At 31.9% G+C, this 14,288-nt stretch overlaps 1 protein-coding gene across 1 annotated transcript; it reads left to right on the top strand.

Annotated features, from left to right (window-relative positions):
• Positions 1-4,177: 4,177 nt before the first annotated feature.
• LOC130951872 (disease resistance protein RUN1-like) lies at positions 4,178-13,269 on the top strand. The gene is made up of 4 exons (XM_057880622.1): positions 4,178-4,761; positions 10,847-11,960; positions 12,423-12,704; positions 12,803-13,269. The coding sequence occupies exons 1-4, from the start codon at positions 4,268-4,270 to the stop codon at positions 13,088-13,090; spliced, it is 2,178 nt and encodes a 725-aa protein (XP_057736605.1). The 5' UTR covers positions 4,178-4,267; the 3' UTR covers positions 13,091-13,269.
• Positions 13,270-14,288: the final 1,019 nt, after the last annotated feature.

Genomic DNA, 14,288 nt, shown 5'->3' with positions numbered 1-14,288 from the left:
TGTGCTTCTTCTTCTTTAATCTCCATGTCAAGTCCAATGGGAGAGAATTCAAATATAGATAAGAATTCATTAATGATTGAATCCATCTCTTGATCATCCCCTTCAAAGTCTTCAACCATGATATGCCTTGGAGGTTGTACACTCTCCTCAACATTAAATTCAAACGTCTTTGAAGGAGGCTCTATGACTTGACCTTCCCATGGAGGTTCAGCATCTCCTAAGTCTTCAACCACTGCCTCTTTAACTACTGCGGCTTTGTCCAGTTGTTTTAGTATTAAATCGTACTCCTCCTTGATGATTTTTTTTCTATGATAACTCCCTTCAACTACTCCTTCATCTGCAAAGGTCTCTTCTACCTTCACCTTTAGTGCCTCCTCTAGCTCCTTATGAAGTATGGATTTGCGAAGATGATCCCTTCTCTCTTATTCCTTGTCAATTGCATTTTTGGGATCATGTTGCTCTTGGATTGATGGATGTGGGTGCTCTTCCATGGATGGTGGTGATGGGATGGAGAGATCATTCTGTGGTTGAAAAGAAAGTGCACTAGAGCTTGAGGATTGAGTATTCGAGGTAGAGGATTGGTCCATGCAGGATATAAGATTTTGGAGTTTAGAAGTGAGACCCCTAAGAGAGGTAAGTGTGTTCTCCATGGAGGTTTGGGGTGGATAGGAGGGTTCATCTTGATAATGATAAGGAGATGGTGTATATTGAGGTGGTGGTTCATGAGAGTAATTGTGTTGGAATGGGGGTGGTTCTATGTGTGGTTCATTTGGCTTATAAGGTGGTTGGTATGGTGGATACGGGTTAGGGTCATATGGAGGTGAATAGTGGAAAGGGGCTTGTGAGTATGGTGGTCCAAAGTCATGTTGAGGAGGGGGTTCATAGGCATATGGTGGTGGTTGTTGATAATCAAAAGAGTGCTCACCATAGCCATTGCCTTGATATGCATCACGGAACGGTTGTTGATAGTCCATTGGAGGTAGTTGTTGCCATGAGGGTTGATCAAATTCTTGTGGCTCCTCCCATCTTTGATTGTCCCATCCTTGATGCAAGTTGTCATTATAATCTCCTCTTCCTGCAACATAATTGTAACCAAACTCATAGCAAAAGGGGTGAGAGTTCATAGTAGTGAGAGAAAATAAAAACAAAAACTAACAAAAAGAAAATATTTTGAAAAAGATATGAAAAAAAAAGATAAGAAAATATTTTGAAAAAGATATGATTTTTGAAAAAAAATAAGATAAGATTTTGAAAAAGATATGATTTTTGAAATAAGATAAGATAAGATTTTGAAAAAGATATGATTTTTTTTTAAAATATTTGAATTTTGAAAAATAAGATAAGATAAGATAAAAATTTTAAAATCTGAAAAAAAATTTTGAAAAATATTTACAATAACCAATAATAAGGCACACGTTTGCAATTTCCCGGCAACGGCGCCATTTTGAAGATCGGAAGATTGATGGTTTAGAAGTTATAATAAATTCTCGTTGCAAGTATAGTTTCTAAACCAAGCAATCAACCTTTCTTACAAACGTTTGGTTGTCACAAGTAACAAACCCAATTAAATTTATAAACCGAAGTATTCAAACCTCGGGTCGTCTTCTCAAGGAATTGCAGGGAGGTGTTCTTATTATTGGTTATGGAAAACAGTGTTTTGGGTTTTGAAAAGATTTTGAACAAGAGAGATGGATTGCAGAAATTAATAAATTAATAGTGAAAAAATCTCTTAGCAAGGTATGAAAATCAGAAGTCCTATCCTAGTTATCCTTATCAATGGTGATGAGAATTATATTTCTGCTACCACTAAGTCAACCTCTAACTATGAAGGTCAGTTAAGTGGATAAATTAATTTAACACCTAAAGTCCTAGTCAACTCCTTAAGGAAAGACTAGAGTTATAGAAATCTAAATTAATCAGCAAGAATAACAATTATCAATCACGATGAGTTTGATAACTCAAGAGTCAACAATGAATCAACCAGAACCAAGAATATAGAAAACTAAATTAAAATCATAAATATCTGGAATACCTCAGATTATATTGAATGGAGATGTCAATTCTAACATGGAAAAGTTCATAAACTAATTGGGCAACATAAATCAAATACAAATAAAAGTTTTAGAGTAAACAAAAATAGAAGAGAAACATAAATTATTGAACCTGGTACGAAGAAAATATCCTAATGACTAAAAGAAATCCTAATCCTAAAACCTAAGAGAGAGGAGAGAGCCTCTCTCTCTCTAAAAACTACATCTAAATTATGAAAAGTGAATTATGAGTCGTCTCCCTTCATTCCTCCACTTTGCAGCCTTTAATTTGTATTTTCTGAGCTTGAAACTGGGCCGAAAATAGCCCAGGATTCGCTGGAAACGAATTCTGCCACGTTGATTTTCGCAGATGCAACGCGTCCGCGTGGAGCACGCGTTCGCGTCGCCTAACTGTACGGCCACTATAGCAAATTATATATCAAATCGAAGCCCCGGACATTAGCTTTTCAATGCAAGTGAAACCGCATCATTTGGACCTCTGTAGCTCAAATTATGATCGTTTTAGTGCAAGAGGGTCAGGTTGACAGCTTTGCAGTTCCTTCAACTTTTTGTATTCCTTCCACTTTTGCATGCTTCCTTTCCATCCTCTAAGCCATTCCTGCCCCTGTAATCTCTGAAATCACTTAACACACATATCAAGGCATCGAATGGTAATAAGAGAGGATTAAACATAGCAAAATTAAGACCAAAGAAGCATGTTTTCAATCATAGCACAAAATCAGGAAGGAAAATGTAAAACCATGCAAATCATATGAATAAGTGGACAAAAGTTTGATAAAAACCACTTAATTGAGTACAAGATAAACCATAAAATAGTGGTTTATCAAGTGGCAAGAGTGGTTAGTGGCTAGAGAGTAGAGAGTGAACAAATCTAGAGGTATTTAGGTTGAAACTCGTAGTGAATTTTTGATAGTGGAAGTGGTATTGGAGTTGGGATAGCGATGGTTAAGGAAGAAGACAAAAAAGAAGAAAAAAAATAGGAAAAAGTTGAAAATTATCTTGCCACGCAAGAGCCCCAACTAATAGGGTCACGCCAAAATGGGTAATTGTCAAATCAAAATTAAATTTTGATGTATTAAGTTTATTTTTAGAACTATGTTAGGTAACTAACACTCCATTAGTTAACGACCAGTTAACTTATTATTAATTGATAATTTTAATTTTTTAAATTGTTAATAATTAGTAATTATTTAAATTATATTTTTAAAAAAATACAAATTCAATAATTATTAATTATAGTTATTTAAAATTAATTAGATAAAAGTTATTTATCTATTTTTTTTATTATTTATAGTTAATTTTATCAATATTCAAATTTTGTACGATTAAAAATAAATATTTTTCTTTTAAAATTTTTGTTCTAATCGTGTGTTTTTATTAGCGACTAGCCGACTATAAATTAATTATAGAAAGAGTATATTTTTTTTGATATTATTAAAAAATAAAAAAATTGTCAGAATTTATTATTTAATATTTATTAATTATTATAATAATTAATAAATATTAAATAAGATAAATTTTAACTATTTTTATTTAATTTTTTTATCAAATATTTTTTTTAATCAGATGAAAGCATCTTTTAAATTAATAGGTAAATAATATATATATTAGTTATTAGTATAAAATATATATTAAAATATAAAATATATATAAAAAATAAGTTAAATAATATATATATTTATATACAAATATATAATATAATTAATTTTTAATATACAAATAATATTTTTAACAACTTTATTGAAAAAGGAACAATGATTTAAGAAAACTATAAAACATCATGTTATACATAAAAAAATCTTTTATAAATATGTTATCAACGATATAATATATTTTATTTTAAAGGTAATTTTAGCAAGTTAACTCATTTTTTCCTTTTGTTGCAAGAAAAACTTGCAAGTTGCATGCAAGAGTTGAAGAAGCCTCTTACGTGTAAAAAGATGTACGTTAGGCTTCCTCCCCAAACTCACAAGTCAATACAGTTGACCTTGACGTTGACCGTAGATTTAACTTTGCAAAAACATCCACCAATGACCAAACATACACGTTTTAGCGCCTATATATATACTGCAATTGACAGAAGTCTTTTCACTTCTACATACAACTGTACTTGATATGTTAATTAATTAATTATTCCATTTCTAAGAACTTCAATTTAATTTACATTATTGTGAGCATCCACATTATTAGAATTTGAATCTTACACTGTGATTAAAATGGAGCGAGAGAGCACTCGGAGTAGATCCATCCGAATCTGGAAACACGAAGTGTTTGTGAGTTTCAGAGGCGAGGACACTCGCAACAACTTCATCGATCATCTCTTCGCCGCTTTCGATAGAAAAGGCATAGACGCATTCAAAGACGATAGAAATCTGAAGCAGGGAGGGCACATTTCAACTGAGCTAATGGAAGCCATAGAAACTTCGACGGTTCTAATGGTGGTGTTGTCCAAAAACTACGCTTCCTCCACATGGTGCTTGCGGGAACTAGAAAAGATCCTGGAGTGTGCCAAGGTGCACAAAACATCACAGGCTGTTCTTCCAGTCTTCTATGATGTGACTCCATCTGAGGTGAGAACGCAGAGCGGAGATTATGAGAAAGCGTTTGCCGAACTTGAGAGAAGATTCGAACGAGATTTGGGGATGGTGCAAAAATGGAGGGAAGCTATGGCACAGGTGGCTGAATTCTCTGGTTGGGATGTGCAGAACAAGTAAGTAGTAATAATCCTCCCTAGCTAATTAAATTTGATACTGTATTATGTTTGTGCAAAAGTTATCAACACTTGCTAAGTTTTACAAATGATGGAGGAGTACTAGAGACTAGCAGAATTTGTGATGTGTAGCTATCAATTAGTCATCATCAATATTTTTAGGAAAAGTATGAGGAGCCAATGGAATATTTATACAATGTGCACAATAGAGGTTTATGCAGTATTAGACATATAATCATTAGTGTTACTTTTTTCCATCAGTTGAAGCTTTTGGGATGAGTGGTATCATAACATGGTATTAGAGCGCTAGATCCGAAAGGTCAAGAGTTTGATTCTTGGATAATAAAACGGAAAGAGTACGCAAAGATAATAAAATTGTGAAAGGATAATAATGAAAGAAAAGAAAAGATGAAGAAATTTTATTGATTGTTGATTGATTGAATTGTTCACTATGAAGGTAAAATTAAGTATATATAGAGCATTGGCCTATGAAAGATAAAAGTAAATAAAAATAAGATAAAGATAAGATAGAGATAAAGACAAAGATAACTATAAGATAAGATAAAAACTAAAATTATGATTGAATTTGTGTATTCTGTTGGGCTGAATTTGTGGGCCGTGAGACGTCTTTATTGTTGTCATGGGCTAAGGTGGAAGAGTGATTTAATACGCCCCCGCAAGCTGGAGGATGAAAGATGTCAAGAATACTAAGCTTATTCAGATTAAGATAGAAGGGTTGAGGAGACAAAGGCTTGGTGAAGATGTCGGCTAGTTGCCCAGAAGAGGAAATTGGGAGAAGTTTCATCACTCCAGCTTGAACTTTTTGTCGAACCAAGTGACAATCAACATCTAAATGTTTGGTCCGTTCATGAAAAACCAGGTTAGCAGCAATATGAAGAGCACTCTGATTATCACAATATAAAATTAGTGGGCGAATAGGAGAGATGCGTAAAAATTGTAACACATTTAGTATCCATTGAAGTTCACAAGTTGTATTGGCAAGTGCACGATATTCTGCTTCCGTGGATGAGCGGGCAACGGTGGTTTGTTTCTTGGTCTTCCAAGAGACTAAAGAACTGCCTAAGAAGAAACAATAACCTGTTAAAGATCGTCGAGTGTCAGACATCCGGCCCAATCAGAGTCACTGAAGCCAAGAAGCTGAATTTCTGATTTCCTTGGAAAGAAAAGTCCTTTGCCTGGACTAGTTTTCAGATATCATAACACATGCTTGGCAGCTTGAAGATGAGATTCAGTAGGAGATACCATGAATTGACTTAATTGTTGAGTGGCATACATGATGTCCGGTCGAGTAGTGGTGAGATAGATAAGACGGCCAACCAAACGGCGATATACAAAAGGATCAGATAGTAGGGGACTTTTGTCTTGATATAGTCTTGTGGTACTATCCATTGGAACAGAGGCAGGTTTAGCACCTAAGAAACCAGAATTCTCCAAAAGATCAAGACAATATTTTCTTTGAGATAAGCAAATTTCCTTCTCTGATTGAGCAACTTCAATAACCAAAAAATATTTTAATGAGCCCAAGTCTTTAATTCGGAAGTGTTGGTGCAAAATAGACTTAATGGCAGCAAGTTCAGAAATAGAATTACCAGTGAGAACAATGTCGTCAACATAGACTAAAAGGATAGAAATTTGATCGCCAATAAATTTAACAAATAGGCTATAATTAGATGAGGTCTGCTGATATCCATGAGATAGCAAAAGATGAGAAAGTTTGTCATACCACATATGACTAGATTGTCGTAAACCATACAGTGACTTTAGCAGCTTACAGCATTGATTCGGTTGAGGAGATGTAAATCCGGGTGGCAGAGTCATATAAACATTCTCAGAAAAGATCTCCATGTAAGAAAGCATTATTGACATCCAACTGATGTATGGGCCAATGCTTCATAGAGGCCAATGCCAAAACTAATCTGATGGTGGCAGGTTTGACAACAGGGGAGAAAGTTTCCAAGAAATCAACACCTTTAGTTTGAGTGAACCCTTTAGCCACAAGGCGTGCTTTATATCGATCAACTGAACCATCAGGCTTGCGTTTGATGCGATAGACCCATTTACAGCCAACCGGCTTAACCCCTACAGAGCAATCAACAAGACGCCAAGTTTTGTTCAGCTCAAGAGCATCCAACTCATCTTTCATAGCACTAAACCAATTAGAGTGTTGATTGGCGTCCTTAAAAAACTTTGGCTCAATGTCAGAATGTAGAGATAAAAGAAACTTTTTATGTGAAGATGAAAGAGAAGAAAAAGACATTACTGAAGATAAAGGATACTTGCACTTTGAGGGAGATTGATTTGTAGAGATGAGAGAGGAATTACACAAGTAATCAGAGAGATATGCTGGAGGTCGGTGAGGCCAGTTGGAATGATGAGGATGGGGTTGCTCAGGTGGTGAAGAAGGTGACGGGGAATGAGAAGGTGATGGTGGACTGGTGTTTAGTGCGGAAGGAGAGATGGGTGTCTGTGTTGAAAGTGATTCGGTTGTCATGGGTTCAACTTGGCTAGGTAACGATAGTGAGGAAGAAGGAGAGGTTGTTGGAGAAAATAAAGAACTAGGTGGAGTTGGATCAATGGGTATAGGTGAGAGTTCAACTGGAAGACTAACTGAATCTTGTTTTTGAGAAGGTGTGTTTGGCAATGTTGGGCTGAGTGTATGGAATTGAGCATTTTTTGTGACTAAGGGCAAGATCATTTCATAAAAAATCATGTTTCTAAAAATCTCAATTCTTTTATCTTCTAAAACATAAATAATATCTCCTTTAAAACCACTTTGAAAGCTAATAAATACAGTCTTTTTGGCTCTTAGATCAAATTTTGATCTATTTGCCATTAGGGTAGAAACAAAACATAAACATCCAAAAACTTTAAGGTCATGATAATTTGGTGGATGATTGAATAAAATCTCAAATGGTGTTTTAAAATTAATTGCGGATGATGAAACTCTGTTAAGTAAATAAACAACATGTCTAACCGCATAAGACCAAAAAGATGATGGTAAATTAGATTGAAACATAAGAGCACGAGTTATATTCAAAATATGTTGATGCTTGCGTTCTACCCTTCCATTTTGTTGAGGAGTTTCAACATAACTACTTTGATGAATAATACCCTTTGAAGCATAAAAATCAGGTAAAATAAATTCTGGTCCATTATTGGAACGGATAGTTTTGACTTTGGAGTTGAATTGTGTTTCAATTAAAGTAATAAAATTTTTTATTTGATTTTGCACTTCTCCTTTTGATTTTAATAAAGTAACCCATGTAAAGCGGCTAAAATAATCAACAATAGTAAAAAAATATTTATGATTATGAATAGAATTTTGTCGAAACGGAGCCCAAATATCAAAATGTAATAAATCAAAACTTGCATTGGCTTTGTTAAAACTTTGAGAAAATGAAAGTTTCTTTTGCTTAGAAAGATGATAAATGTCACAAGCCTCATCATGATGCATAGAGATAAAAGGAAACTGTTTATGTAAATGATTAAGTCTTTGTCCAGAAAGGTGTCCTAAACGAAAATGCCATATATTGGAAGGTGTAATGGGTGGAGATTGGATAGAATTTATGGAGTGTGTAGTGGATGAATTTTTAACGAAATTGGGTTCAAAGACATATAATCCTTCTCTCATTCTGGCCAAATCAATCGTCCCCAAATTGTTGCTCTATAAAGTGTAAGAAGAAGATGAAAAAGTGAGTTCACATGCGAGTGTTGAAATAACTTTTGAAACAGAGATAATATTAAAGTTGAAATGAGGTAAATAAAGAACATCATGAAGAACCAAGGATGGTGAAAATTGAACGATGCCTTTATAAGAAACAGTAGTTTGAGAACCATTTGGTAAATGAACAATAATAGGAAAAATTTGTGTGTAAGAAATAAACCAAGACAAATTTGATGCAATGTGATCTGTGGCACCAGAATCAATGATCCAAGTATTCAAGAATGAATCTCGATTTGAAGAATTGTTAATAGTAGAAAAAGTATTGAAAGAACAAAAATAATGAGTAGTTGGACTTGGCAAAAGCTCAAGTTGGTTTGAAAGACGAGCTTCTTCATTGAAAGGAAGTGGCATGAAAGAAAAGTGTTGGGTTGACGAAAGGTCCAAAAGAGGCTCCGGATGAAGTTGTTAGTGTGCCCTTTCTCCTTGATCCATGGATGTCAGCAGAGCTTAAGAGGAGCTCTGATACCATAATAAAACGGAAAGAGTACGCAAAGATAATAAAATTGTGAAAGGATAATAATGAAAGAAAAGAAAAGATGAAGAAATTTTATTGATTGTTGATTAATTGAATTGTTCACTATAAAGGTAAAACTAAGTATATATAGAGCATTGACCTATGAAAGATAAAAGTAAATAAAGATAAGATAAAGATAAGATAGAGATAAAGATAAAGATAACTATAAGATAAGATAAAAACTAAAATTATGATTGAATTTGTGTATTCTATTGGGCTGAATTTGTGGGCCGTGAGACGTCTTTATTGTTGTCATGGGCTAAGATGGAAGAGTGATTTAATATTGGAGAATCCCAAAATTAGTTTAAATTTTTGGGAAGATGTTTATTATCCAAAGTATTCAAATGCTTATTCTAGATAGTATGGGGGATGTTCATTCTGTAACTCAATAGCCTATTGTACATATTGTACAAATAGTCCATTGTCTCCCTAGCGGGATCCATATTTTTAATAGTATGAGATGACATCTAATGATGTAGAATTATTTATTTTTCTTTTGATGATTAAATGTTAGCCAAATTTCTATAAAAATACTAGCCCTAAACTTTCTTTTTACGAATTAAATGCATTTGGTAATGATCAGTTTGAGGAGAAATGTGATTTTGTAGTAAAACAGAGAAACAAGAATAGAAAATGTGTATTAGTAGGATTGGCAATGGATAAGGTTAGGATAGGGTTATTGAAAATTTTTTTAAAATTCTATCCTATCATATTTGCGGATTGAGAATTTTTTTAACCCTAATCCTACTCGTACTCTAAAGTTATAAACTCTATCCTACTTGACTCTACCCGCAGAAAAATAAAAAAAAAATTCAAGCAAATATAAATTCAATCATTCTAAATTTCACACATATGAATAAAATAGAAAATAAAAAACTAAGTTGAAAGTAAAATTAAAAATAATAAAATCTTAAAGAAATCTAACATAAAATTATAATTAATATGATCATCAATTAGTTTAGTGGTTATTTTAAGTTTTTATAAGAGAAAGATTGTGGGTTTAATATTTACTTTCTTCACTACATGTATAACTTTTACATATATATTATATAATATATTAGGAGTGCGAATAGAATAGAATAGGATATATCCTGAATATGTACCCTACTCTACCCGCAGGTGAACTCGTACCGCACCCCATCCTACTCGCAGTGAATAGTGAATAGAATAGACAATTCTATTCGAACGAGTTGGTTCAAATTGAATACCCGCAAATAAAATATAGATCGCCAGCCTATGTATTGGTAATAGAATGAAAATTTGAGAATTATCCTACCATCATTCCATGCACGAGAGTTGGCTTCCATACATAGCTAACAAATAGAGCAGCGTAGCTTCTTGATGAATAAGAAACCTAACAAACAAATTCTGTGAGCAACTAATTAAACCAGAATTAAAAGAATAAAAATATTATTTGAACCACAAAAATGAATTATTATTATATATTTGTATAAATATATATTATTTAATTTATTTTATTATAAATTTTGTATACTAATGACTAATTTTAATGCCTAATTTAATATACATTTAGCATAACTATAAACAAAAATACCTACTACTCATGACCCTTACTTCGTTAGAGAGTTTATTTTTTTTTTTTTTTTTGGTTGAAGTGGATGTACTAGCTAAAAAGTTTTACACTATTCTTACTTTTACTTTTATTGATATGTATAACTAATTGTATCAAAATTAAATTTTTATTCTTATTCATGGATAATAACGAGCTTACTATTTAGATTTTCATTTTATATTATTACCTAATATATGAGAAAGATAGAAAGTTGAGTGTGTTTTTGTTTATTTTGCTTTGCTTTCATTATCAGGCCGCAACACACTGAGATTGAAAAAATTGTTGAAAGAGTAATAGATATTCAACATTGCAAATCATCAAATTTAGATGGTTTGGTGGGGATGCATCCGCGTGTGGAAGAACTAGAAAAGCTTTTGGACTTTGACTGTAGTAGCGATGACGATGATGTTCGAGTTACAGGCATATGTGGGATGGGCGGAATAGGAAAGTCAACGCTTGCTAGAGTTGTATTCGAAAGAAACTTGCATCGATTTTCTGTTACTTGCATTCTTGATAACCTGAGTCAAGTTTTTCATCGTGATGGTCTTGTTGGGGCGCAAAAGCTACTTGTTTCTCACATTCTAAAAGATGAAATGCAACATATGTGGAGTCTTTCCAAGGCAATGAGATTGATGAAAGCTAGATTGTGCCGTGTGAAGGCTCTTATTGTTTTAGATAATGTTGATAGCGAGGACCAATTAGAAGAACTGGGTCTGAATCCCGAATACTTATTTCCTGGGAGTAGAATCATCGTAATTTCGAGAGATAAGCATATCTTAAAGATGAGCGGAGTGGATGAAATTTATGAGGCTCAACTTTTGAACAAGGAGGAATCATATCAATTGTTTTGTAGAAAAGTTTTTAGAAGAAATAATTTCATGTTACAGCATTGTGACGAATTATTGGTAGATGGAGTATTAAAATATGCTCAAGGCCTTCCTTTGGCAATTGAAGTTTTGGGATCATTTCTAAAAGAGAGAAGTATGGATTCATGGGAATCTATCTTGTCTGAGATGAGAGTTTGTCCACCACATGAGGAAATTATGGACGTGCTTAAAATTAGTTATGATCAATTAGATTGCATGGAAAAGCAAGTATTTCTTGATATTGCTTGTATCTTTCATGATGGTAGTGATAAGGAAGAGGTAATGAGAATTCTAGATTGTTGTGGATTCTTTGCAGACATAGCAGTTTGCAACCTTCATGATAAATCACTTATAACCATTAATAAGAATGAGGGTATTGAAATGCATGGCAAGCTCCGGGAGCTAGGCATGGAAATTGTTAGAAAGGAAGCACTCATGGAGCCAGGAAAGAGAAGCAGGATATGGCGCTTTCAGGATTTCCTAAATGTTTGCGAAAATAAGGTAAACATATAATATATTTTTTTTTTTTTTATTACAAGATGCTGGCGGAACACAATGTTATGAAAATGACAAGAGAAACAAAAATATTAAGGTGTCTAAATATTGAAAATAAAAAAATCTACTATTTATATATTAAAATTAGATATTAATATGTATTTGTATATAAATATACGTGTTGTTTAATTTATTTTTAATATATATTTATATTTTAATATGTATTTTATATTAGTGGTTAACTTTAGTGTACATTTAACATGGTTGAAAAATCAATCATTAAATTAATTACTATATACTATTATTTTTAATATTTATTCTATATTTTAATATATATTCTGTATGAGACTATAAATAATTGATTTAGTGACTGATTTTTTATATATATATTAATATATTATTATAGTAGCTAGAAATTAATTGGATTAAAGTAACATTCTTTGTTTCCTTTTTCAATTATTTATATAGGCAATGGATTACGTTGAAGCCATACGCTTGGAATCACAAACAATGGATGAGAAAAATACAACGCTAAGTGTAGAAGCATTATCAAAAATGAATCAACTTAGACTGCTGAAAATCAATGATGTGAAGTTTTCAGGAAACCTAAGCTGCCTTTCCAGTAAATTGCGATATCTTGAATGGGCAGAATATCCTTACACATATTTTCCACTAAGTTGTGAGCCGTCTAACCTTGTTGAGTTATCCTTACCACATAGTAGCATCAAACAACTATGGAATGACATAAAGGTAGTGTGAATATATAGTTTTATTATGATACAAATAAATGAAATTAAAGTACAATTATGGAGAATATTAATGTTTGTTTTACTATTGGCTCTATGCAGTGTTTGTACAATTTGAAATCTGTAGATCTCCATGGCTCTCAAAATCTTATCAAAATCCCAGACTTTAGCAAAGCCCCAAATCTTGAGATGCTGAATCTTGAGGGGTGCACAAAACTTGTGCACATTCATCCATCAGTTAGATTTCTAGAAAAACTCAGTTATTTGAATTTGAAGAATTGCACAAGTTTAGTGAGCATCCCCAATCGTATATTAAGTATAAGTTCGCTTCAAGTCGTAAATCTTGCAGGTTGCTCAAAATTATGGAAACATAGTAGGAAGCAAAGCTAAATACTTTCGTCTTTATTCTAATAGATAGTGGACACAGAAATTCATTTGATTGTACAGACAAAGATACAATTTTTTCTTTCTTTCGTTTTTGAAAGAACATGCACGTACATTCTTGTGTTAGATCTTAATTAGCACTAATAAAGGGTTCAACATAGTTTGATTTTTCATCTTTCATGTAATTACAAATTAGATTGATGCACATTGCAGTGTTTATAAAACAAATAAAAGATAAAATAAAAGATGTAGGAATATTATTTCTATGGTAAATGTATTGGTTATTTTGGTTAATTACGCGTCTTATTTACTGTGTAACGAGAATAATAATATACACATATCTCGTTTATGTATATAGTAAATGAGATAAATAGTAATTTTATTCTCAAATGAAATATGTAAAAAATTATGTTTGCACAATGTATTTGACAATTAAAAATAGAGTATTCACAGTATAATTTAGATAAATTTAAAATAAAGTCAAATAATTTATTACAAAGAAGATTGTATTCATTTAATTTTTTATTTCTCAATTTAATTCAATAATCTAATTAAAAATATTATGATTTGAATCGAATTCATTTATCTCTCATCCAAATTTTAAATTTTGAAAATTTTGTTATTCAAAAGCTTTAATTTGTTAACGTGTTTCTAAAATAATTAATTTAAATAATATAATTTTAATTAAGTTTGCTCCATACGGTTATTTATCAGGTTGAGAATCTGAATAATTAACGTTATCAAAACGGAAGGGATTATGAGTTGGAAGTTAGTTATATATGAACAAGTTTAATACCTCGTGTAATGCATTGAGTAGAGACATCTTGACATAATTTAATTTATATTTAAGTTGGAACTTAGGAGTTAATTTCACGCTAAATTAATAATTAAAAATTATTAGATGATAATTTAGTTAAATATATTAAATTATTTAACAATTTTTAACTATCAACTTTATATGTATATAAATTTTTATCTTTTATATATATATATATATATATTATATCTATATTCTATATTATATATAATGAGAATATTAAAAAGGTTGTTGTCTAATTTTCTTTTTTTAAAATATTTTTTATTATATATAGTTCATAAAAAATTTACATTATCATGAGTTTTGAAGACAAATTTTTTAGCTAAATTATAAATTATTCGTCATTTCAACTAGTTTAATTTTTATTATTTTTAAATACATTTAATA

Source organism: Arachis stenosperma, chromosome 9 (genome assembly GCF_014773155.1).
Source record: "Arachis stenosperma cultivar V10309 chromosome 9, arast.V10309.gnm1.PFL2, whole genome shotgun sequence".
NCBI classification, from domain to species: domain Eukaryota; kingdom Viridiplantae; phylum Streptophyta; class Magnoliopsida; order Fabales; family Fabaceae; genus Arachis; species Arachis stenosperma.
This window is presented reverse-complemented; position numbering and strand designations above follow the sequence as displayed.